This window comes from Alexandromys fortis, unplaced genomic scaffold (assembly GCF_014885135.2).
Source record: "Alexandromys fortis isolate MF-2015 unplaced genomic scaffold, M_Fortis_MF-2015_v1.1 scaffold_263, whole genome shotgun sequence".
Taxonomy (NCBI): Eukaryota; Metazoa; Chordata; class Mammalia; order Rodentia; family Cricetidae; genus Alexandromys; species Alexandromys fortis.
In genome coordinates, this window is record NW_026068165.1 from 1,061,820 (window position 1) to 1,087,463 (window position 25,644).

General features: G+C 55.2%; 2 protein-coding genes across 11 annotated transcripts; one reads left to right on the forward strand and one right to left on the reverse strand.

Moving 5' to 3' along the window:
* The first annotated feature begins 110 nt into the window (after positions 1–110).
* Slc39a5 (solute carrier family 39 member 5) lies at positions 111–5,443 on the forward strand. Of its 10 annotated transcripts, none has more exons than XM_050128203.1 (14): positions 135–202; positions 326–373; positions 463–542; positions 653–935; positions 1,205–1,557; positions 1,920–2,103; positions 2,755–2,935; positions 3,067–3,236; positions 3,501–3,638; positions 3,997–4,090; positions 4,178–4,345; positions 4,477–4,557; positions 4,676–4,866; positions 5,183–5,443. In XM_050128203.1, the coding sequence occupies exons 5-14, from the start codon at positions 1,274–1,276 to the stop codon at positions 5,324–5,326; spliced, it is 1,635 nt and encodes a 544-aa protein (XP_049984160.1). In that variant the 5' UTR covers positions 135–202; positions 326–373; positions 463–542; positions 653–935; positions 1,205–1,273; the 3' UTR covers positions 5,327–5,443. The 10 variants fall into 10 exon arrangements, with proteins under 10 accessions (XP_049984159.1, XP_049984169.1, XP_049984162.1 ...); XM_050128206.1 differs by having other exon boundaries at positions 848–935; XM_050128202.1 differs by lacking the exon at positions 463–542 and having other exon boundaries at positions 111–202; positions 848–935.
* Ankrd52 (ankyrin repeat domain 52) lies at positions 5,401–23,873 on the reverse strand. Its single transcript, XM_050128201.1, has 28 exons — positions 23,711–23,873; positions 23,307–23,390; positions 22,787–22,865; positions 22,550–22,620; positions 21,412–21,612; positions 20,135–20,222; positions 19,792–19,934; positions 19,299–19,511; positions 18,985–19,063; positions 18,630–18,744; positions 18,362–18,444; positions 18,167–18,284; positions 17,933–18,001; positions 17,656–17,796; positions 17,500–17,580; positions 14,964–15,075; positions 14,710–14,781; positions 14,128–14,329; positions 13,856–13,943; positions 13,656–13,773; positions 12,680–12,899; positions 12,415–12,502; positions 12,235–12,318; positions 12,011–12,156; positions 11,573–11,655; positions 11,374–11,456; positions 11,101–11,192; positions 5,401–10,802 (listed from the first exon to the last, which is right to left on the reverse strand). The coding sequence occupies exons 1-28, from the start codon at positions 23,735–23,737 to the stop codon at positions 10,552–10,554; spliced, it is 3,231 nt and encodes a 1,076-aa protein (XP_049984158.1). The 5' UTR covers positions 23,738–23,873; the 3' UTR covers positions 5,401–10,551.
* Between the last annotated feature and the right edge of the window lie 1,771 nt (positions 23,874–25,644).

Genomic DNA, 25,644 nt, shown 5'->3' on the forward strand with positions numbered 1-25,644 from the left:
TTTGTAGGAAAAGCAGTTAGCAAGTGTGCTCTTAGGGAGTGTGGCGCCCAGGCAAGGAGGCCTTAGGCAAAGCAAGCCTGCCCCTTTAAGGTAGTGTCCCTCCCCTACCCCCTCCCTGCAGGTGACCCTTGTCCAGCCTTGCCTGCCACAAGAAGGCTGGGTGCCCCTTCCTCTGGTGTCCTGTCTCCTGGCCTGCTGTCAGGTAATGCCAACCTTAACCCCCTCCCCCGGCCAATCACTCTAATCAGACTTTGATCCCCTGATCTCAGGCCAGGTCAGATGTCAGAAGGGAGCCAGCCCTGTTCTGGTTTCTTTTCCTCAACAGGGTTTCCCCTTTTTCGTTCATTGATTCCAGAGTCGTGAGTGCGGGCAGGTAGCACTTGAATTGGGGAATTGCTGGGAGCGGTTTCTGCCCTGGGCGCATCTGCGATTGCTACTTACCTGCCTCTCCCCAACCCTCAGTTTAGGGGAACCTTGGTTCAACTTTCCAGGGAAGGAGGGGATGGGGTTGGAAACAGAGGAAGCTCAGTACCTCACATAAGGTATCTGGGGAGGGATGTTTTCAGAAGGCTCGGTGGTACTGAATGGGCTATAAATATATTTAAGAGGAAAAATCTGAGAACCCATGTTCCTAACCATGTGGCTTCCTTAGGGCAGGTGGTGGCCCCTCCCCAGTCAGGACCCAGTAGAGACGACTTTTGACCTCCTCATCCCAGAGACCAGTGAACCATTAACTCCTATATGAACCTTCCCACACTTGCCCCACCCCTAACTCCGCCCCAAAGCAGCTGGGAAGAGGGGACCTATCCATTTCAGCCCTGTGACAGGACTTCCATTGCATCTGAAGGCTGAACTCCTGACTCAGGAATCTCTTAAAGTCCACAGTGAGGACTTCCAGGGACCTGCCGGTGACACCTCTCACACTGCCAGCAGGGGTGAGGCCCTGCGTATTGGGGAATAGGGAGGTGGAGCCAAGTGAGAGGTGGGTCTGGGGGAATCTGAGATGCTGGTGACTCTGGACCAGATGGAGGGAGAACGCCGGTCAGGAGGCTGCTGCAGAAGGCAGAGGAAGGGACAGGAAGCCTGAGCCTGCAGAGCCTGCTGACGGTCCCAGCTGAAGCTGCATTAAGTGCATGCAGCCATTCTCCCCAGCTGAGCTGAAGAGCAGAACTGACCTGACCCCACACCCTCCTCCTTGTTCTAGGACACAATCCTCAGCATGCTCAAAGGGAAATAGAAGTCAGAACCAGATTCTCTAACCTGTACCCCAGTGATGGGGCCCCCCGTGCACCAGCTGTTGGCTGGCCTGTGCATGGGGGTGGTCTTGGGCTGGGTAGGAGGCTCAGCCCCCAGCCTGGGCCCAGCTGAACAGGAGCAGAACCACTACCTGGCCCAGCTGTTTGGCCTGTATGGCGAGAACGGGACACTGACTGCAGGGGGCCTAGCCCGGCTTCTCCACAGCCTAGGGCTGGGCCGAGTTCAGGGGCTTCGCCTGGGACACCACGAGCCTCCAACTGGGCGGGCTGCACCCCCAAATGGCGACAATTTCACACACAGGTATTACTCTCTCCCAACCCCCAAAAGTCCCAGCTCCCCTCAGGGCTCTCGAATTGCCTATGGCTGGCTTCTTGAGTCCTCAAGCGCCCAACTGCTCCATATCCTTGAAGGTCTTGCTAACCTTTTCATTCTCCCCTCCAGATCCTTAGGTCCATAAAGTCCTTGCTCTTGGTCTTAATACGCACATCTCCAGGCTTCTCCACCCCAGGCCCACAGCTACCCATTCTAGGCTCTCCTGTAAATGACAGCTCTCAGACTTTCCTGAGACTATGGCTGTTTCTCCTTCACAAAAGCTCTCAGGAGACTCTCAGGGCAGATGCCTGGGAACTTAGAGAATCTGACTCTTAATCCATCTAATCTAGACTACAGGAACCGGAGCTGAGTGTTCATGTCTGGGCAGGAATGCCTCTGAGTCCTTCAGGCTGGGGTGACCTGGAGGAGTCAAAAGCCCCTGACCTGCCCCACGAGCCAGGACCCTCGGGCCTAGACCTCTTTCACAGGCTTCTGCTGCTGGACCATTCTTTGGCTGACCACCTGAACGAAGATGTAAGTGTGATGGCCGCTAGAGAGGGAGCAGGAGCCATGGGACTAGGTGGCCTCAAGTGTCTGCAGTCAGTAATTGTTAGGATACGTTATTCTAATAGTGAAAGATATCCCCTCTGACCAAATTGCCACACTTAGCACACACACACAATCCAGAGAAGTATCTCAGGGTAGGTCGGTGATGTGGAGAGTGAGCCCAGTCTATCTAGAAAAAGTCACTTTTCCCCTTGTTCCACATATACAAGAAGGCAAAGCTGTCAGAGCCTGAGATCAGTTGTCACGCCCCATCAAAAGCAGCACCCGGCCTAGGCTGGATCAACACGACAGGGATGTTGACTAAAGATGTCGGGATTCTTTCCCTTAGAGGATTCTGGTGTGGCGGGCTCTAGTCTAGACGCCAAAACAGCTCCATCACTAGAGCAAGGAAACTGCCAGAGCATGAGGGGGAAACGACAGCAGTACCCACCAGGAAACTGAGAAATTTATGTTGCCTACTAGGACTGAATCCTCGCCAGTGACTAACAGACATTAGTTATTAAGTTCCCTTATCCGTCCCCCGCCCCATCTCTAATGCACGTGCCAGTGTGAGCCAGGGGGATTCTGAGAGAACTGGGACTTCTTGGCTGTAGTTCACTGTGACTCTCTAATACACAGTCCTCTCCTCAATCCCAGTGTCTGAATGGTTCCCAGCTGCTGGTCAACTTTGGCCTGAACCCTGTTGCTCCTCTGACCCCTCGTCAGTTTGCTCTGCTCTGCCCAGCTCTGCTTTACCAGATTGACAGCCGTGTTTGCATCAAGACTGCAGCTCCAGCACCTCCAGGAGATGTACTGTCTGGTCAGTGAGTGACCGAGTCCCTCGCTAAGAAAAGGGGCTCACTGGGGTCCACCCTCTCCTTGGTGTCTCTGCCCACATGGTGCCTCTGGGCCAGCCCTGGCCCGACATTAGCCCCAATTCTTCCTTCCCAGCCCTGCTTCACAGTGCCCTGGCGGTCCTGCTGCTCAGCCTCCCTGCTCCCCTCTCCCTGCTGTCGCTGAGGCTCCTGGGACCTCGTCTGCTGCAGCCTGTGCTAGGCTTCCTGGGGGCCCTGGCCGTGGGCACTCTTTGTGGGGATGCATTGCTACACCTGTTGCCTCACGTACGTGAAATTCCATCTTCATACTCTGACCCGGGGCAATTAGTTAACCTCCATGGATCCTTGTGCTCCTAGCCATAGGACTCCCTCCCCACGTCCTTTCTGTCAGCTCCCACATCCTAACCACCCCCCGCCCCCCCCCCCCCGGCTTCAGCCACAACTGCCTTCTACTGGGATATGAGTAAAGCTTGCTACCCCTTCACTGGGAGAAGGGGATGCTATGGGGGGGGGGGGTCCCAGGGTCTACCCTGACCTACTTTCTGACAGGCACGAGAAGGGCAGCACACAGGACCTAATGAGCAACCAGAGGACCTGGGTCCGGGGCTGTCAGTACTTGGTGGCCTCTTCCTGCTCTTCGTGCTAGAGAACGTGCTAGGACTGGTGCGGCACCGAGGGCTCAGGCCAGTGAGTGACACCTTTTCTACTCCTGCTAAACCCAGAGTCCTAGCGGAGCCAGGAGCGGGGCGACATGTGCTCCTGGGCCTTGGCTTGCTTGGCCAAAACTGCATAGGACTTGTCCGCTACTGAGTGGGTACGGGTTTCTTAGCATAAACCCAGGACTTCTGGCCAAATGGCTTTTCTGTGGTTCATATCAACAGTCAACAGAGGGAAATGCCAGCCTGGGAAAGGGAGGAGGTCAAAAAGCATTCTCCAGGTGCTGGAGGTGGAACCAGGTGTTCATTTTCCCAGCTGCTGGCCCAGTTTCCCCTTAGGCCCTGGCTCTGCTGCCTCCTCCACCAGGAGGGATGCCCTCCCATTTCAGAGATGCTGCAGGCACAAAAGGGATCTTGGAGAATCGAACCTTGACCCAGAGGATGGCAGTGGGATGGTCCTTCGACCCCTACAGGCAGCTCCAGGTGACTAGAAGAAAACACGAGTACACTACCAGCCTGTGGTTCCCACTTGCAGTTAACTAACACGTGTCCCGGTCGTTCTTACTGCAGAGCCAGAGGTTCAGGGCCAGAGGGAGATCAGCCAGTCCCCACCAGCTCCAGCCCCTCCCGGGCACCGAGGCCACAGTCATGAGCACCAGGGTGGCAGCGGCACCAACATTGCATGGATGGTCCTCCTGGGAGACGGCCTGCACAATCTCACAGACGGGCTCGCATTAGGTGTGCGGTCACGGGAGCAGAGGGGGGAGAGGGTGCCAGGAAGGTGCGAGAAGTGGAGAAGTGAGGGAACCAGAGGGAGGGCAGACAGCAACTCCCGTCTTCAAGAACACCCTTGGATTCTGCCGTGCCAGGTGCTGCCTTCTCTGCCGGCTTCTCCAGCGGCCTCAGCACCACCCTGGCGGTCTTCTGCCACGAGCTGCCCCATGAACTGGGTAGGAATGGCAAGAGGGGGGCAGGTGGGGCAGAAAGGAGACCTCCGCTGAAGCTCAGAGGTAAACAGACACAAGTGAGGGGCAGCCCGACTCACCCTCCTCTCCTGTCCCCCAACAGGTGACTTTGCGATGCTGCTTCAGGCAGGGCTGTCCTTCCGGAGGCTGCTGCTGCTGAGTCTCGTTTCTGGAGCCCTGGGACTGGGGGGTGCAGCCCTCGGGGTGGGGCTCAGTTTGGGCCCTGTCCCCCTCACTCCCTGGGTGTTTGGGGTCACAGCTGGGGTCTTCCTCTACGTGGCCCTTGTGGATATGGTGAGACGTGGGACAGGACAGACAATTCAAGGATAGTGGGTAGGTGGGCATGGAGGAGAGAAAGTGCTAGCTCGTCCTTCTCCACCTCGAGGTCTGGAGAGGATGGCCCAGGGCCCCATCAGAAGTATCCAAAGGTGGGGGCACAGGATGGGGGCAGGCTTGGTGGCATACACCTTTAGTTCATTATTCACTCAGGAGGCAGCCTGGTCTACAGAGTACTGTAGGCCAGCAGGGTTAAACAGTGAGCTCTTACCTCAGAAGTAAACAAGTAGTGTCACAGGTAAGAGCAGAGATCTGACAGTCTCCTTCCTTCCAGCTGCCAGCCCTGCTCCGGCCTCCTGAGCCCCTGCCTGTGCTCCACGTCCTCCTGCAGGGGCTGGGTCTGCTGCTGGGGGGCAGCCTCATGCTTACTATAGCCCTGCTGGAGGAACAGCTACTGCCCGTGGTTCCTGATGGCTGATGGGGGCCAGTGGCAAAGGATCCAGATTGCCCTTCCTTCCCCCCAACCACAGGAATGGAGGCCGGACACAGGGCCAGTAGGAGCAATAGGATTTTAATAAACAGAACCCATCCCAAAGCCATGACTACGACAGTTGTACTTGCACCAAAACAGCATAGAAAACCAGGGTGTGGTGGGAGGGCTCAAAGCAGGTTGGGGGAGGACAAGAGTGGGGGCCTGGAGAATGTGGGGTGCATCAGTCTTCAGGGATAGCATTGTGCTTTAGCCCAGGTAGGAGGGGAAGGGGCAGGGCAAATGCACCAAGGTTCCCATTTGTGTTTTTTCTGCTGCCCTCAGCACCCTGGGGTGCAGGTATCTGGGCTTTATTGCTGCCCACCAGTATTAAACACCCCTGACCCCAACACTAGCACCACAGGTGGATCCGGGATCGGGGGAAGGGCAGGAATGGGGAAATTGCTTAGAGAAAGATTCAACTAGAATCCAGTGAATTGTGCTCAGTTCTCTTTACTTCCTACAACCGAGTACATGGGTCACAGGGTGGAGGGTGCGACAGGACATGGAACATGCCCCTCCGTGCCCCCCAACACACCTGCACACAGGATGGTGGTGTCTGCAGCATCACAGGTCATGCAGGGCATGGGGAAGGGGAGGTTCACACACACATAGTTGCCCACAGTGGGTACCAGACAGAGAACACCCCTGAATATACACAGCTGTACATGGGGAACCCCAGGTCCCCACCCAATCCTCTCCCCTGTCTTGCTGTTCCCCAGCAGGGGAACTGTATTGCTTTGAGAGAGCCACCCTGGGGCTGCTCTGCCAGGCACCCTCCCCTCCCACCCACCCCTGTTTTGGCACATCTGCAAGACACACGGCGAGAGTAGGCACCCTCCCTCCCAGGCTTCTGTGGCTCGGAGTTGGGGAAGGGGGCAGGAGATACCACCCTCCATCTTTCCCCTAGCCCTTCCCAAACCCCTGCCGGACCCACTCCAGCCAAACCCACCCACCCCCGAAACACACACACACACACACACACACACACACACACACAGCTGAGCTATCCAGGAATACGAGTGAACAAGATTGTCCAGGATGGGAGCAGAGGCGGGAGGAAGGACTGGAAGCAGAGACCCCACCCTGGCATGGGTTAGACTGGCACAACAGCTACTTTAGTGCAACTGGAGGGGCGCCCAGAGCGAGGTGGGAACAAGAGGGCCCAGGGGGGCTCCCTCGTCACCCGCCATCCTCTGCCCTCCCAAATGCAGTGACAGTGTCCCCCTCACACCTACGTGGGCAACAGCAGCCTCAGAGTCAGTACCTTCAAGTAATTCAAAGAGCAGACCCTCCCCACCCCAACCCCTCCCATCTCTGGGAATTTGGTCGCTTCTCTACAGGGCTGGGTTGGGAGGAGAAGCCCCAAGTCAAACCCTTCTTTTCTCTACCTCCCTCCTCCCCGGCCACTGGGCTGGTCCTCAAAGACTCCTTCCTCTGTCCTCGCCCAGGCTGGGTGCAGGCCCAGAGGGTTGGAGCCACACAGAAGGAAGAGGCTGCATTGCTCCCTGCCCCTCCCCAAAGGTAGGGTTCAGACTTGGCAGGAGGGATGGCCACACTGGCTTGCCCTGGGAGCAGGGCTAGGGTCTGTAAGGCTATTTTCCTTTGCGGTGGGAGGGGGGCAGGGAATGAGCACTGGGTGTGGGCGAGGGTGAGAAACAGCTGAATGGGCAGGAGGAAGAGGAGGAAGAGGAGGAAGGGGCCTCCCCGCTGGAGCATAGTTACCGGAGTCATTTCAGCAAAGAAACGCTCGTGTGCATAAGATACACAGTGTGCGCACTCCCAGCCTGCCAACCTGGCCCCACCCCACCTCTCGGGACCCCTTCCAAGACCACAGAGAGGGTTTTGGGGGTACAGTTGTAGAACCACCCCCATCCCCAGCCTCTTCTCCCCTCTGGTCCGGGAGGAGGAGGAGCTCGGCTGGCGGACAGCGGTGGAAGCGGTATTGTTTTCCTTTGGTTACATATTGAAGGCAAAGGTGAGCTGGACTTACAGTCAACACGGACAGGGTGAGGAAGGAAGAGGGGCCATGGCTGGGGTCAGAGAGGGAGGCGGCCCTCCTCAGCCCCTCCACCCCAAGGAACACATGTCTACATGGGGTGGCAGTCCCTCAGTCTCATGTCTCCCACCCCCCCACAGCACCAAACAAAAGGAGAAGCCCCCTCCCCCAAGGGCTACTCCCCACCCCAACCTGGGCTGTACATTCAGTGGTTTTCAGCAGTCCTATGGCTCAGGGGGCCACGGGGTGGGGGAGGTGGCCCACCAATCTTAGAGTCTCATTGGACAGTGGCAGTGCCCTGGGTCTGTGGTCCATCCCAGGACCCACAGTTTGTGCCATTTGTTTTTTCTGAAGGATGGTACACAACCCTACAAAAGCCACCGCCCAATCAGAAACATCCCCCTAAAATCGGAAACTAAAAACTGGCTCTTCTCATGTCGCCCCGACTCACGCGTCTGTTTCCCTGTCTCCTATGTAGCCCCGCTTGGCTCCTGTGCTGGGACCTCGGGCTGCCCCGGGCCTCATGTAAAATGGGTCTTTTCACAAAAGTGCTTATTACTTGATGCAAGTGCTTTAGAGCTGCGGTGGGGGGAGGGGAGAGGAAAAGGAGAGGGAAAGGGGTGTTCCCTCCCCACCCGACCCCCTTAAGATTGGGGGGCATTCTGCCTGTTTTACTTCTCCACACCCGTTTAAGTCAAAGAGGTTTAAAACAAAATCTTAACATGACAATAAATATGCAGTGGCCATGAGGATGGTCAGAATGCTTCAGAGACAGCGGCGGGGAGCCGGGGGTGCGGGATTTCCTTTGGCATAAGGAGAGGAGGCTGCTGGCCCTCCAGGCCCCCTCACACCACATGAGGGACAGAGGGCTCCCTGTCATATTCCCAGCACTGCTGACACTGTGCTCAGGACAGCAGGGAACAGACAGCCACCAGAAATCTCATCTAGCAAAACCAAACAATGGGGCTCCTGACAATCGCAGTCAGGTTCCTTCTGTCATCGTCAAGCAATGATAAAGGAGAACACGACTGATGCCCCAAGTCACCCCGGGAACCATGTCCCTGCTCCCCATGCTCCACCACCTAATTCCCAGCACCAAGATGAAAGGGAGGGGTGAAATGGGAAGGTTTTAGGGAAAAGAATCAAAGTTAGGGGCAAGCTATGCAGAACCAGCAGGGTGGGGGTGGGGGCGGCAGCCCTTAAGAGAGGTCACATTGATTGTCGTCTAGGGAAGGAGAGGGCATGAAGGGATGTGGGCAAGAGGGGCATTGCAAGGCCCTTTGGCTTTGAAAACAAAAATAAAAACTAAAAGCTGCACAATCCTTCTCACCAATATGGTCACGCGGAAGCCTTGAAATGGTTTAGGATCTGAGGTGGGGTAGCAAGACAAACAGGGACCACAGAAAGGAAAGTCGAACACCCCAGGCTTCTGGGAACCAGCGTGAGGTATGGTGCAGGGTGTCTGTGGCGGGAAGGGCTCCCTGGGACAGCCCCTCTCCCATCAGCTTACCCTCGGCAAGGGTGGCAAGACATTCAAGGGACACAACTGAGAAACAGGTAAGAATGTGAGTAGAGTGAGCGGGGTAGGGAAGGAGGTGGAGGGGTCCCTGGGAGAGACCCCTGGACTGTGTAAACGAAGCCCATCCAGTTCTCAGTTCTCAGGGGGCAATACTGATGGCAGCCAAACTGGGCAAGGATGCACGGTGGGGGAGAGGGGCAGGACCTCTATTCAAGTTCTGTGTCTTGGCCCCTGGCTGAGGTATTGCGTGTGAGGAAGGGACACTGGGTTACGGGATTGGGTCCGACTGTGCAGAGGCTCACCAAGGAGATGAATGGACAGGGCATCTGAAGGGACCAGGGCCAGACGCAATGCTACATTTAAAGAGAGCACCGCCCCTTCTCGTTCCAGCCCAGTTTGGCTTCTCAGGTACATTCCAGGAATCGTATCCGTGCAGTGCCTATTCAACCTCATCTCTCCCCACGCTAGGAAGGCAGGGACTGAGCCTCAAGGTCCATCTGTTGCTCCCTTGACCAGTGCTTCCCCTCACTGGAGGAGGCCTGGTTTCCCTAACAAGCAGGCCCTACACTGCCCCTGCCCTTCCCACCATCTTTGGCTTCATATCAGGAGCGACTGGGGCAGTGGGTACTCTCAGACATGACAGAAGGTGGAGACAGACAGGGGCATGGAGGAACTCCGGGACTGGGGGACACAGGAGGAAGAAATGGTCCCTACCTCCACTCACATGCAAACACATGCCTGAAACACAGAGGACATACTAGGGCTGTACTTTTGAAATGGGCAGGATATTAATTTGTTTCTTCCCCTAAAGAATAAAATGCTTACTTAAAAATTCATGACAAGCCTCAGAATTCAGGGATAAGAGAGCCAAGGAGGGAATGGCCACAGGCTCCCCTCCCTGAAAAGAAGTTAAAAGAAAGAAGCAAGGTTAAAGTGCGTGGTTGGAGGCCAGGCTAGAAGTATGGGAGGGAGCAGGCTGTGGAGGCAGAAGCAGCCCTTGGTTTGCACATGAGGAGCCAGGGGAGAACGTGGGATGAGGACCAGGTTCAGTAGTTGCTGCTTCAAGTGTCTGCATTTGAATTTTAGGGATGATAGGATATGGGGGGAAGCTCTAGGCCCCAGTGCTAAATACCCTCCCCCCTCATCCTCTAGCTGCCCCTGAAGGGGGAGGGGGACACCCCCAGAGTGCTCACACAGTACCAGAAATTAAGGCTTCTCACTGCTGCAGGGATGGAGGGGCCAAGCAAGAAGGCAGTGATGGGTATGGAAGAAAAGGGGGAATCTGCCTGGCAGCAGGGGAAAGAGGGGGACACAGAGAGGAGAGTCAGAAGGAAGAGTTGGGGGAGCTGGCAGCAAACAGGGGAAACTGAGAGATGGAGTCAAGGAGGGGGAGCCAGGCATTTAGCAATCATTTTGGGACACTTGGCAGAAGGGGGTGCCCTGGGGGTACCAAGAGCCTGGGGTGCTCCCTGTGGGTCCCAGACCTCTGCCAGGCCAGGATGGTGTGGCAAAGGGGTAAGCAGCTGCTCCCCAGTGCTTCCTCCCCTACCCCACCGCCCAGTCGTGTTCTCCTTTAAAGTGCCCAAATGTTTAGACTTCCTCTAATAAATAGAATAAGGTATCAGCCGCCGGCAGGGAGAGGGACACTGGAGGGGGCTACTCGGAGTAGCAGCCATCTAACCCAATGGCGCCATGCCGCTCCTGGCTGTAGGGACAGGAGGCCCCATGAGGCAGGGCGCCACAGCCACCCACCGTCTTGGCGGCTGCGATGCCGCAGTTCTTGAGCAGGCTGAAGCTGAAAGGACTGACGGCGTCCTTGGGTGGGAAAGGCTTCATGGTGGAGAGGATCAAGGCCAGGCAGTCCGCCACATCCTTGTTTGGGGCGCAGGCCAGTGCTGGGGTGTGACCTGCGGGCCAACGGGAAGGACTGAGCACTCTGGGCACTGGAGGGGTACCAAGAGGGGCAGGCACCCACTGTAGTCAGAAATCCAGGTGGCAAGGGCCCAGGGAGGCCTTCCTGACCCTGCCAGATCCGCCTCATTCCACCAGATTCCCCTGAGACTTAGAATACTAGTGTTGGGTCCCTGATCTCAAGAGGTCCCCTGGGAAGAAAATCTCACTTATGGCAAGGTGAAGAAGTCACCTTCTGAAGAAGGCCCCTGACCCCAAACCCAGGAGAGGCAGGGGCCTCTGGATTCCACCCACCTTCTTCATCCACAGCCAGCACTGTGGCCCCACGACTCAGCAGGGCCTGCACCACAGAAGCAAGTCCATTCCGGGCAGCAATGTGGAGTGGCCTTAGAAGACAGACAACAGAGAAGGGACCGTGAGTAGAATGCCAGACTGTCTTGCCACCCCAAGGTGGGTGACAAGGACACTCAACAAATACTGTGAGCTCCAGGGAGCCCCTGGAGTATAGGTTGCTTTCTTCACCCACCTGCCTCCCCCAGCCAGGAGCCCCCTTCCCCGGGCACTCACATCTGCAGCGCACTGTTGGTAGCATTGATAAGGCCAAGGTCTTGGGTTTCTGCCAGGATCATGAGGGCACATTTCTCATGGCCCTGAGGAAGAGGACAGAAAGTGGACACTTGTGGAGTAGAACCCTAACAGACCACAGGGTTGGAGCAGTCTATTCCACAATCCTGAGCCACTTTCCCGAGCCTGCTCTGGGCAGTACCTTGCTACAAGCCAGGTGCAGGGCAGTGTTCTTGTTCTCGTCCAGCACAGTCAGGTCTGCCTTCCCGCGATACAGCAGAAATTCTACAAAGGGAACAGGACAGACTGATGTCTTCCCCAGAGCAGTAGCCAAGCCACTCACCCTCTGTCCACAGGAGGTGGGACACCCCTTTGGGTTTTTTGTTTTGTTTTGTTTTGCTTTTTGAGACAGGGTTTCTCTGTACCTTTGGAGCCTGTCCTGGAACTAGCTTTTGTAGACCAGGCTGGTCTCAAACTCACAGCGATCCACCTGCCTCTGCCTCCCAAGTGCTAGGATTAAAGGTGTACACCACCAGCGCCCGGCGACATCCTCTTGTATTATGAACCCCAGGTCCCCATATGCCCTCCAGGATGGGCTGGCCCACCCCATCAGCATCCTGTCACGGTGGCCCCTACACACCCACAGCAGCGGTCTGCCCGTTCTCGGCTGCCGTCATTAGCGCAGTGCGGCCAGTGTGGTCAGTGGCATTCACTTCTGCTTGATGTTGCAACAGCATCTGGAGCCCAGAGACATTGTCCGCGAAGGCAGCGGCGTGAAGGGGGGTCCTGAAGGGGAGGCAGAGTAGAATGAAATAGGGAACACTCTTCTGCAGGTGCAGAAACCAGAGGATTCCTGTCACTGACCGTCCTTTGGCATCTCGGCTGTTCACAATCTTGGCACCCAGAGCTCCCAGCAGCATCTCTGTGGTGCTGTCCTGGTTATTAATTCTGGAGAGGGGAGGAGAGATCATCAGAAGCAGCGAACTCGAAGACTCCCTGCCTGAGCCCGGGTCCCCCCCCCCCCCAGAAGGTTGATGCACATACACTGCACAGTGCAAAGGAGTGAAGGGGTTTCCCTCCAAGTATGAGAACGGGCTGTGTTCAAGTAACAACTCCAGACAATCTTCATGTCCTGGCACAAGGAAGAAAGCACAGTAAGGGTGAGAAACAGCAAAATCCTCCATCTGTCCTGTCCTGCCTCTGGCCCCCCCAATCTACTTCCAGATCCCCTTCCGACTACATACATCCCTGTGCCCGATCCCCTTCCGACTACATACATCCCTGTGCCCGCCAAAGGCCCCACTCGTACCAGTGTAGGAGGCCCAGTGCATGGGCGAGTATCCGCTGTAATCGACACCAGCATCTAGGGGGTCTGTGGAAAGCGCAGCCTGTAGCAGAGTCCGCAGCACTGCAGTATGGCCACAGGCTGAGGCCAGGTGAATAGGGGTGCGGCCCTTAAAGTCTCGGCACAGCACAAATGCATCATGGTCCAGCAGGGCAGCCAGGCAGTCCTCACAGCCAGTCACTGCCTGCAGGGCACACAGAGGTCAAGTGGTGAGAAGCCACACTTTTTCCAGTGGCTAGCTGCTGGGGGCTGGCCCAGCAGCAAGAACTATTTCCAGGAATCCATCCTCTCCGCAATAATTCTAGTGTTAGGGGTCAGCAGCTACTTTCCTCATAGGCAGAATGGCCAGAGTCAATCCTGAAACTCTCGGAACAAAAGACCAAGCAGAGGGTGAGGAGACTGAGGCCCAAAGGATTCTGTGGTTCTGAAAGCCAGGCACACCTGGAGTCTCAGTTACTCAGGAGGCTGAGGCTGGAGGATCCCTGGAGCCCAACAGTGGAGAACCAGCCTGGGTGACAGAGTGAGACCCCTCAAATCAAAAGAGCTGCTGGGCACGGTGGTACACACCCAGCACTTGGAAACCAGAGGCAGGCAGATCTCCGAGTTAAGGACAGCTTGGCCTACATATTAATTCAGAGCCTGCCAGGCTCCATAGCGAGATCCTATCTATTAAAAAAACAAAACAACCCAACCCAACCCTGAAAGGACAGCAGCAAAGCTTAGATGGGCAGCAAGCACAGTCTGGGTGGGCAATGGCTGAGCATGATGACAATGTCACCAGAAAGGAGGGGAGATACTCATCTCAGAGCAAACACAGGCCTGGGAAGACTCAAGAGGCAGAATCCTATTCTACTTACTGACACTGATGCCCTGCTGCCGGGGATCCTGTGCTCACCCGGAGCCTGTACGTGAGCAACCTTATCCCCAGCAGCCCACTCACCCCACGGTGGAGGGCAGTGCGGCCCCGGAGGTCAGCAGCGTCAGCCGTGGATCCTTTCTCTAGCAGCAGATGTACACAGTCCACGTGACCATTCATAATGGCCAGCATCAGTGGGGTTCTACAGAGCAGGGAGGAGAGAGGTGAGGGAGAAAGGACAAGGGTCTGGCAAAGGGGAACACACGCCCCTGGCCCACACTCACTGTCCATAGGCATCCATGACATCTGTGATGTCAGCTCGCTCCCCACTGTCAATCAGCAAGTGCAGGGAGTCAGTGTGGCCAGAGGCGGCTGAAAGAGAAGGGGGGCCTCTGTCAGGACAGTGTCGGGAGGGAAGAAGGGCTCAAGGACTGAAGTCCTGCGATGGCCTAGGGCAAGGAGAAAGCTTCAGGTAGGAAGCCATGAATCAAGACTTGGAGTTTCCGTCCTCCTTGCCCTAACGCACTCCCTGCCCTACTATTCAGGGGCCACTAACCAGCAGCATGCAGGGGTGTCCACTTGCGTTTACGCTCCTTGATGAGGGCAGAGGCACCGTGGGCCGTGAGCACCTCCACACACTCCGTAGAGCCTCGCTCCGTGGCCAGGAAGAGTGCGGTCCGGCCCTTGTGGTCCCTGACATCCAGATTCACCAGCGTTTCCGCCAGCGTCTTCAGGGCTTCACAGTGACCGTTGTAGGCCTGTGGGCAACCGACAATCAGCTGATGACCATCCTCTTCCTACTCTGCTCCGGGACTTGGGAGCTCCAAATACACACAGTCAGCGCACTCTTTCCAGACAACCCCCCTGCCGCATCCCAGTGAGAATGCAGACACAAGGCTGGCGGGGGCTCAGCGGGGAAAGGTGCTGTACAAGCCTGAGAACCTGAGCCGCAGCCCTGGAGCCCAAACACAGGTAGGAGGAGAGCTTCACAGGCACACCATGGTACACACATGTCCATGCACACGTCATCATCATTCATACACACAATCATACTAAGTAAAAAAAATTCAAGTTATTCTTGACACCTGCGAATGGTCAGGTCAGAACAAGAAGGCACAAGGAGAAGACATGGACTCACAGCTAAGTGCAAAGGGCTGACGGGAACGGTGCTCTCCACATCCTCCAGGCAGTTAAAGGACATTTCTAAGAGCTGCAAAGAGCAGGAAAATACATGCTGAGGTTCTGGAACATCCAAGATGTGGGGCCCCTCTGCCACTTACAGGAACCCCTTAATCTCCCAATTCAACTGCCCCTGGCTTTGTGACCACGAACCTGAAGGCAGACTACAGCCCTGCTCCTGCCCCCTCCCCCAGGCCAGGTTCCAGTACGTACCAGTTCGAGGTTCTGTCTGTTGCCGTAGGCGGCTGCATAGTGCACAGCTGTGTAGCCCTGCCTGTCCCGCAGGGAGGGGTCTGCACCATTATCCAATAAGAACTCCAGACAGCTGGGGAGCCAGGGATAGATTGTCAGGCAGGGATAGGCCCAGCCCAGCAAAGGTGCAGCTGGGGCAGGGAGGGGGGGCAGGGAGCAGGGGCAAGGGAATCCCGCAGGCCAAGTTCTGTTCTGAGCAAGTTCTCTAAATCCTGCCCACCTAGTCTTCAACCCTACACCTGGGCCACCAGCTCCAACACTGTCCTTTCCTCTGTACCCTCTTCCAGAGAACACGGGCACATGGTTGATTAACAGCCTGCTGATAGAGGTGGGTATATGCTCATTCCTGCCTCCAAACCTGCTCCTCCCCAAATGGCTAAAGTCCAACTCACTGAAAACTCAGACTGCCATGCTCTGCTGTCTGGGGTCTTCCTAAATACCCATTTGTTCCCTTCTCAGTGTTCCCTTGGTGCTCTTCGCTTCCCTTAGTCAAAGATGTAACAGTAATGACATTTAGCATTTACTCTGTGTCAGATACCGTGTGGTAAGCATCTCCGCCTATCCATTTAACTGTTGCAATCATGCTCAGAGCTAGATATTTTCATCCCTACTGGAGCTGAGAAAATCTAAGCAGAGGGGGAAGTCACAGAGCTGAACCTCTGACCCCTTCAACATCCCTGCCCCAGGTCTTTCTGTGTAGCTATTGAACTCTGTAGACTAGGCTGGTCTCAAACTCAGAGATCCATCTGTTTCTGCCTCCTAAGTGCCAGGATTAAGGGTGTGTGCCACCAGGCCTGATTTTTTTCTTGTTTGCTTTTTGAGCCCCCTGTAGCCTAAGCAGGCTGTAAACTCACACTGTAGCGAAAGACCTTAAGTTCCTGACCTTCCTACTGTATCTCCTGAGCACTAGAATTAAAGGCCTGTGACACCATGCCCTACGTTTTCTGTTTTTAAAGTCAGGGTCTCATTTAGTAGCCTTGGCTGTCATGGGAGCATCCATGCAGACCAGGCTGGCCTTGAACAGAGATCTGCCTCTGCCTCCCAAATACTAGGATCAAAGGTGGGTGCCATAATGACCAGCTCTGTTCAAACTCAATATCTGAATTCTAAGACTTGCAGACAAATCACGAGGACAATGAGCTTCCATACACCTCACACTCAGTCTCCCATGGCCAACTTCTTACATCAGCGATACGAAAGCTCTTTACCTATGGTTTTTTCTTTTAGTTTTCTGAGACAGGGTTTCTCTGTGTAGCAGTCCTAGCTGTCCTGGAACTAGCTCTGTAGACCAGGCTGGTCTTGAACACACAGAGATCTGCCTGCCTCTGCCTCCTGAGTGCTGAGATTAAAGGCGTGGGCCACCACCGCCTGGCTGTTTTAGACTTTTTAATGAGGCTTATGGAAACACAATTTCTCCTATTCATTTACGTCACTAGTTTTCAACTAATTTTGCCCTCTAGGCAAACAGTCCTTGATTGGAAGCGTCACCCCAGTCCCTGGCATCCATTCTGGGATGTCTGGTCATAAACATCACCTCAGCTCCTTATCACACCCCTATATCCAAGAGTCTGGAATATAAAGCTGGGGGCATCACCCCAGCCCTCTAACACCCCTATAGCCAAGAAGTCTGGGATGACTGGAAGCCCCTGGCGTGGCAGTTGCCCTGGCTTGGACTCCAACTCCCAGCTTGCCAAGCGCTGACCCCTCCCCAGGGAGGGTCAGGACCACTCCCCCAGGCTATTTAGACTTGTGCTGGAAAGAACACTTGGTTTTGGGTTTGTGTGCCTGTGTGCATTTTCTTTCTTTTCCTTGCCGTGCTCTCCCGCCACCCAAGTGTGCCGTCTAATAAAGCCGGGCACTTGATCTGTTTTAATCTGGTCTGATTGGATTTCTTTGTGCAGGCACAGAGATTTTTCCTAACAGTACTGAAGAAATTTTTGGTCGTCACGTTGTTTTGATGTTGAGAACTGTTTTAACATTGTACTCTACCCCCACACAGCCCTGGAGTAACTCAACTGTCCTGTTTTGTTTGAGAGAGAAGGTCTGACTGTGTAGCCCTGGCTGACCTGTAACTCACAATATAGACCAGGCTGGCCTCAACCTCTGCTTCCCGAGTGCTGGGAATAAAGGTTCATCTTTCATCCTTTAGTACCAGCTAGGTGGTGGCCCAGCAAGCATACTGCCTGCCCAGAATGAACAAAGATCATCCCAGGATCCATCCCCAGCACTTCAGTACCTAGAGCCACACCTGGAACACGAAGAATGAACATTCGGTTAAGAAGTCTCACGTATGTAGTTTTTAAGCCTCTCCCACGGGCCAGGGGCTGTCTGTCATCTTTCACCACATGCAGTACCCTATCACCCCACACTGCTAGCCAACTGACAAGGCAGCACTGGCGGTGGTGGCCACAGCAATGAAGATTCAAAATGGGCGGGAGGATAAAAGGCCAGGTGGCACCGCAGGGAAGGCCCACGCAGTGTCCTCCTCGGTACTTACAAGAAGGCCTCCTTCCTGCGGGATTCCTTCAGTAGCTCATCCTCTTCAGCATCGTGGCTGGAAGCAGTGTGGGGTTCCGCTCTGGCATAACAGAGGAGAGCGGTTAGGAGACCGAGGAGAGAAAGGGCTCACAAAGAAGCAGGGTAGGAGCCTGACCTCCGGTAGGCGTCAGAAGCAGCGGCATAGTGAAGAGGGGAGCAGCCTTTACAGTCGGCCTCGTTGACGCCCGCCCCGGCGGTCACCAGTGTCACTGCGCACTGATAGCTCCCGTTGGCAGCTGCATAGTGCAGCGGGGTCCTGGGGAGCATGTTATAGTATGAGTGAGAGACTCAGGGACAGATAGAGCAGGCCCAGATGTGCACAAAAGGGTGCACGGTAACACTCCTCCTCCTCCCTCCATGGCCAGCCCTGGGCGCCCTGCACATGAACTTGCCTTCCAAACTTGTCTCTCCTTCTCAGGTCCGCCCCACTGCTCAAAAGCAAATTAAGACATTCAACATTCCTAAAAGAAGACCAGGCGTAAGAGTGAGAGCCTTGAAGCAGGGCCACCAACCCAAGGAGAAGCTGAAAACGCAAAACCAGACCATCTCTATCTGTTCAAGGCAAGAGTCGGGCAGACAGTGGGGACCCATGCCCAGCTCACAAGGCCTACAAGGAAAGGACTCACCCTCCAGAAGCAGCAGCATGAAGACAGGTGCGGCCAAGGCTGTCAGGTGTGTTGATGTCAAACCCAGCAGAGAGCACATGCTCATTGCTGAGTGAGGACACGATGCTGTACAGCTGACCTGGAGGAGCACACCAGCCACAGATGCATCCAGGAGCCTCAGCCTCCTCTGCCCCACCCCCGCCAGTCAGCACATACCTGAGGAAAGAAGCTTCCGGCAACAGTCAGAGAATCCAAAGAGAACAGCTAAGTGCAGGGGAAACATGTCGTGGATACCGCGCCTGGGAAGAGGTTGAGGGGCTCAGCGCTGGGGCCAAGGAAGGACCAGTTACAGAGCTCCTTTCTGTGGTCTCTCACTGCCACCCTAGGAGTTAGGGGAAGAGGGTCCCCAAACTTCCCTGACAGCATCTTAGGGCCTCTGTGTTTGATGTGAACGGCACACAGTCGCGCTGCAGCCGCGACTCACCGGGCGGTGTCCGCGCCATTGGTCATCAGAGTGCTGATGAGCAGCTCGTGTCCGTAGCGAGCAGCCACATGTAGTGGTGTGTTCCCAAATTTGTCAGCACAGTCGATCTCACTACCTGAGGCCAGGACACACAACCAGGCTCACCTCAGGCTCAGGTCTACTCACCAGGCAAGGAGCCCTCGAGGGCTCTTTATTACAGGTTGGACTGAATAGGCATTCTCCATGCTTTTTTTTTAAGCCTCAGACTGGGAAAAGGTAGAGTTCCAAACACCTATCTTGAGTGGAAGATGGGGAGGGAGGAAGCAGGGGGTTCTAGGTCCCCTGGAGGAAGAGAGCACAAAGTCTGAGCCCATACCATTCTGAATGAGGATCTGGGAACGCGTGAAACGGCCATGGATAGCAGCCATGTGCAGAGGACTTTTTCCTTCTTTGCTCTGTGGAGACATGTTGGTGCTTGTTAAACGTAAAGCAGAAAACTGCCCTGTGTCCTCTTTGAAGAGCACATCGACCAGGATGGAAATGTGACATGGTTACCCAACCACGGTCCTGAGGCCCTGATAAGACCTAACCACCCAGGAGACCAGTGGGTAATTCCCCCACCCCAGGAGAACTACGTGGACATGGTTGGAGTCTCAGAGCTATTGATATATGTCTCATCCTCTTAGGTACCTGGTAGTTGACATCAGCCCCGTTATTAACCAACAGCTCCAAGCAGAGGGCGCCGTTGGTGGAAACAGCAGCCACATGCAGCGGTGTGAACCCCTTGTCATTCGGCTGGTTGACGTTGGCTCCGGCGTTCACCAGCTCAATAGCCACAGCATCCTGGCCCAGGTAGCAGGCGATGTGCAAGGCTGTGTTTCCAAAGGCGTTGGGCTCGTCGATCTGGGTGTCCAGGGGGAAGGTATGGGTTATCAGTCGAAACAAGGCTGGAAGCAGCCAATTAGCCTAAGAGTCCTAGAAAGCCCACCAGTTAGTCCCTTCGGGCTTCTGCTCCAAAAGAATACTGCCATTACATAACAAGAGCCTTCTTCAGGCCCTTCCACCCTACCCTTCCAACCTTCAGAAACCACACCAACAGCCCCAGAACCGCCCATCTCTATAACAAATTCTGACTTCCAAGTCCCTGTCTTGAACACAGAGACACAGCGTTTACTGCTCTGACCTCAGCCCCCATCCGGAGCAAGTACTTCACCACTTCAATCTGGCCGCTGGCTGCAGCTGTGTGGAGCAGCCCGTAGCCCTTTCGGTCCTTACAGCTGAGGTCTGCTCCACGTGCCACTAGCAGTTTCAGGACCTCCAAATGCCCTAGGGAAAGAAGAAAAAAAAGTAGGCCTAGGGTGAACCCAAAGGCCCCAAGCTCCTCCCCAAAGGCCCTACAGCTCCTCCCCCAAAGGCCCCAAGCTCCTCCCCCTCAAGGGCACCAAGCTCCTTCTCCCAAAGGCTCCAGGCTCCATCCTCCAAAGACTAACTCCCTATTCCTGCCCCTTTCCCTATGTGTCTCTCACCTAGGAAAGCTGCCCAGTGCAGCGGCTGCCGTTCCTTTTTATCACAGACATTCAGGCTGGCTCCCTTATTGAGGAGCAGGTTCACCGTCTATGTGAGGATAAAAAAGACACAGACAGGTTCATGCCCTCAACCTACCCAAGGGCAGAGCCTGCCGATCTCCTGAAAAATAGATGGCAGCCTGGTATCTTTTCGCTTCGTGTTTAAGTGCCTGGGTAGCAGCTAGTGCCTCTGTGCCTGAGCAAAACAATCTGGGATCAAGATGCCACTGGGTAACAGAAATGAAGGCTCTCTTGGGTGCTCTGCCGGCTCTCAGAATCTCACGAGTCTCTGCAAATGTGCTGGACAACATGGACTTTCTCATCATAAAAAAAAGACACATACATAAAAAGTTTCCAGTGCCCCACGCCTTTAACTCCAGCACTCCAGAGGTAAAGACAAGCAATCTCTGAGTTTGAGGTCAGCTTGGTCTCAGAGTTGAGTTCCAGCTCTACTTAAGGAAACCATGTCTCAAAAAAAATCAAAACAAAACAAAATACAAATAAAAATTTCCATGGAATCTCAAAAAGTCCTCCTGAAGTCCAAGTCGAACTTCAGGATAAGTATTGTGGCACATGCCTGCAGTAACTTAACTAGCACTTGGGCAGGAAAACTGCCACAGTTCAAAGCTGTCTCAAAATAATAGCTAAAAAGAGGGATGTAGCTATGGTTGAGCAGTTGACACTCACCTACCAACAAAAACACCAGAAAGCAAAAGAATTTCAATCTGTGGATTCGAAGTGCAGCTCAGTAACACAGCCCTTACTGAGCATATAACACAGTCATTCAATAAAAACTCAGTGCAAACTGCTGATGGTAGTGCATGCCTTTAATCCCAGCACTCAGAAGGCAGAGGAAGGGAGACATAGGTGAGTTCAAATTCAAGCCTGGTCTAAACTACACAGCAAGTTCCAGGCCAGCCAAGCATACATAGTAAGACCCTACCTCAAAAACAGACAAAACAGCCAGGCATAGTACACGCCTTTAATCCCAGCACTCGGGAGGCAGAGACAGGTGGATGTCTGTCAATTTGAGGCCAGCCTGGTCTACAAAGAGAATTCCTGGACAGTCAGAGCTGTGACACAGAGAAACCATGTCTCGAACAGACAAAACAAAAATCCCACAAAACCCTCAATCTAATCATTCATTTGCTGCTTGAATTTCCTGCCCCGAGCCCAGAAACACGGAAAGAGTGAGTGGGTGGGGAAGGGGAGACTGCCCCGACCAGCATGGTCCTCACCTCGAGATGCCCACTGTGTACTGCATGGTGCAGCGCACTGCGCCCGCTCCTGTCAGCCACATTGAGGCTGCTCAACAGGGGTGCCAGAGCCTCAGCACACTTGGTGGCCCGGTTGGCAGCAGCCACATGCAGTGGTGTCTGCCACAGCTTGTCCCGGGCATTCACATCAGCTGAGTGTGCCAGCAGCAGTCCCAGCACCTTCTGTGGAGGAGCAAGGGACAAGAGGAGGTAAAGGGAGAGCAGGAAGTAGAACAGGAGGGAGGAAGCAGGAGGGCTGGCCCCGCTCCTCTTCTTTTCCTCTACACTGTTCTCTCCCAACCTGATCTCACGAGAGCTTAAACATCTTTGCTGAAGGAAACAGATCCTTCTTCCCCAAGCCACGCTCCGATCACCCTCAATCCAGCTCCTAAACATCTTCACTCACACGTACCCCCCACCCTAGGTAAGCCCACACACCCCAAGCCTAACTTGCAGGAAAACCAAACGCTCACACTACATTAGTGGCAAAAACACCATCCCCACAGCCCTTCCTTGGGCACCAAAATCCTATCTATTACCCCAACAAACACACATACTGGATCGTCTCCAAACTCCTGCCAAAATGCCCCTCTTAGACACTGCACACATCATTCTACCTGACCTCAAGCTTTTCCCCACCTAGCAGCTGGAGCTAAGGAAGTGATGGAGGATCCAGGAAGAGGTCTTTCCCTCTCTTCAAGGTTGATGGCACCATGGCACGCGACTCCACAAATGAGTTTGGCCTCTTATGCAGTCAGCCTCCATGTTGTGTGAGGGGCAAGGACGCATCACTACTTGCCACCCCATCACAACTAGAGAAATCTTAGTGCCCAGAGGGGGACCAGACTTAAGGTGGCCCCCCGGGGAGGGATGACTCACTCAGGCCTGGCAGCAGGGCCCCCGCAGTCTGCCAGCCCAGTGTTAAGCTCTCCCTGACGTCACATCAGCTGGCAGCACTCAGCCCCCCTTACCAGTCAGTTCTAGGGGCAGGAAGGAGGGGCCAGAGCCTGGTCTCCTCCCTGCATGGGGCAGAACAGTCCACAGGGCAGAGAGCTGAGTTTCTCTAGCCCTTCAACCCATCCTTTGTGGAAAGGTGAACTGAGTGAGGTAGGGTCCATACCTCATTTCGGGAGGCAGCGGCACGATGAAGAGGGGTCAGCCACAGTGTGTCCTTAGCGTTGACATTAGCACCTGTGTGGACACAGTTTCCTATTTTGTTGGGATTGAGGGGTGGGGGAATGTGAACCTGAATGGACAGAAAGGCACATTCCTGGACCAGGCACCCGCAATCAACCCGTGGGTATGAAGAGACTTCTCCCCTCCCTAGGTGCCACACCTTCCTGCTCCCCACTTTCACCTGACATCAGTAGCAACTGGAGGATGGGGACATCGCCTACGTAGGCAGCAGCATGCAATGGGGTTCGCCTCTCTTGGTCCTGGAAAGGCAGAAAGAGGCAGCTGCAGAGAGAAATTACCCTGGACCCTGGCTCAAGTATGAGAACTCCAAGCCCTTCCCTACCATCCCTTCCTCTAGGTTCTGCAGGGTCTCAAATCCCGATACGGGGATTCAAAAGGCAGCATCCTGGGAGGGTGGAGTCAGGGACACCGACCGAGAAACCTACTCCTTTTTCCAGGAGGGATGGGGGCGCTGCAGACCCCGATGGTCGAGAGGAGAACATCGTTCTCTGGGTATCCCCAGAACCCGTTGGTCGGTGCTCCATGCCTGACCAACCCTTAAATGCGGAGCAGGCTCTCATTTCGAAGTAGAAAGAGCTGCAGTTTCATCACAGCAGAGGAGAAACGGAGCCGCCCCACTTGTGGGGAGGGGTCCCGAACACCGGAGCCCGGATTCCGGCTCGCCATCCTCCCCAACTCACCAGCACATTGATGTTCTCCTTCTGCGAGAGGAGGGAACGCACTTCCTCCACATCTCGGCTAAAGATGGCCTGGACCAGGGGCGGCTGCAGGGAGAACCAGCTTTCAGGGAGCGGGCCAGAGCCAGAGCGGAACCGGGAGGTGGGGGAGCACACAGGTTGGAGGGGGGCGTCGCTGGAGGGGCTCCGCTACAAGGATCCTGGCTGCAGCAGATTCCGGCGGTGCCTCCACCAGTCGCCAGGCCCCCAAGGACACCGGCTCCGCGGACGGCAGCACGGCGTGGGGCGCGGCGGGAGCCGCGGGAAACCCCGGGCTCGGGCCCAGCCTAGGCCGCACATCCCCAGGCTCGCGTGGCGGCGGCGCCCGGCCCTGGAAGGAGGACGTGGGGAAGGGCAGGAGGGCTGACCTGGTCCGTGATGCTGAGGATCCCCATGGCCCGGCCCAGGCTCCGTCCGCATCGAGCTCGCGGCGGCAGCGGCGGCGGCGGCAGCGGCAGCGGCGGCGGCTCCACCGGGGACACGGGGCGGCCCAGGCGGCGGCTGCGGCGGCGGCTGCGGGGAGAGGGCGGCCCCGCCTACCGGGGGGCGGGCGAGCGGGAGCCCGCAGCGCTCCCTGGCGGCGAGCCTGGGCCGGGCCTCAGGGCGCTCTCCGCACCGACTGCCCAGGCCACGCTCCCTCCGCCCGCGCCAGGGCGAGCGGGGCGGCCCGGGCTCCTCCGCCAAGCGCGGGTTCCTCTGCTCCACCCGCCGGCTGCGCCGTGCTCGCCACTGCAGCCTGGCGGTCCGAGAGGGCCCCACAGGGCCATGGCACGAACTCGGGTCTGATCCGCCGGGGACTCCCAAACTCAGGACCAAGCTGCGGGCTAGAATCCACACAACCCACATTGCCCCAGCAGAGCAGACGCCTCCCGACCGCACTCACACCCTCAAGTCCTCTACAGATAGGAAAAACTCAGGTGTATGGCGACCTGAGGCTTATATAGAGCCCCAGAACGAGTCTCCACGGGGGGGAAAGAAAATAGCAAGACGGCTAAATTGCAGAGAAATCCCAAGAAAGACTCCTGTTTCAGGAAGCCCCACATAAAGCAGGACACCTGGCAGCTGGAGAAAGAAGGCCTCTAAGACCAACAGAAGGGACACCAACCAACTCCATAAGAACCCCGCTGCCGGTTAGGGTAGTAACGCTTTAAAGAGTGGTCAGTAAAGGCAAACTCCCCTTCACCCACTGGAGAGGAGGGAGGAAGAGAGGAAGAGAGGAAGGGAAGAAGGAAGGAAAGAAAGAAAGAAAGAAAGAAAGAAAGAAAGAAAGAAAGAAAGAAAGAAAGAAAGAAAAAAAGAAAGGGAAAAGGCAGTTAACCAGGGACAACTGGTTGGAGGGAACTGGGGGAATAAAGAGAAGTGGAGTTTGGTAGATTAGTACAATTTATAAAAAAAAAATGATCCAGAGACAGGCATGAATCATGCCTAAAATTCCTACACACTGGAAACTGAGGCAAGATTGAGTGTTGGAGAACCGTCTGTGCTAAATAATGAGACCCAGTCTAGCCTAGTTTCTTTTCGGTTGCTATAAGCGTTACTACCAAAAACGACTAGGGGAGGCAAGGGTTTATTTCATCTTACATTTCCAGGGCACAATGCTTCTTCGGGAAAAGTTAGAGCAGAAACTCAAGCACGAGCCGGAACGCAGAGTCAGAGAGATGATCTCGGCAAGCGGCTCAAGCTGAACTAAGATTTCTAAGCCAACTCAGGCCCACCTGCCTAGAGATGGTACCACCCACAGTGGGCTGGACCCTCCTACATCAATCATCAATTAGCAAATGAGAAAGTGTTGGGGCTGGGGAGGAGGTTCAGCTGGTTAAGAGAGCTGGCTACCCTTCCAAAGGACCCAGGTTCAATTCCCAACACCCACATAGCAACTCACACGGTTTATAACTCCAATTCCAGATCATTTGGTAGGCTTCTGGCCTCTCTGGTCACCAGGTATGCATTTGGTGCAGACCTAATATGCAGGTGAAACAATACATGTAAGGTAATAAAAGTTTTTTGCTGACTGGTGGCGGCACACCATTAATCCCAGCACTAGGAGGCAGAGGCAGGTGGACCTCAGTGAGTTCGAGGCCAGCCTGGTCAACAAAGCAAGTTCCAGGACAGCCAGAACTATTACACAGAGAAACCCTGACTCAAAAAACAATAATAATATTAAATTAAAATTTTAAGTTAAATTGAAAAGAAGGAAAGGCCGGGTGGTGGTGGCGCACAGCTTTAATCCCGGCACTCAGAAGGCAGAGGCAGGTGGATCTCTTTGAGTTCGAAGCCAGCTTGGTCTACAGAGCGAGTTCCA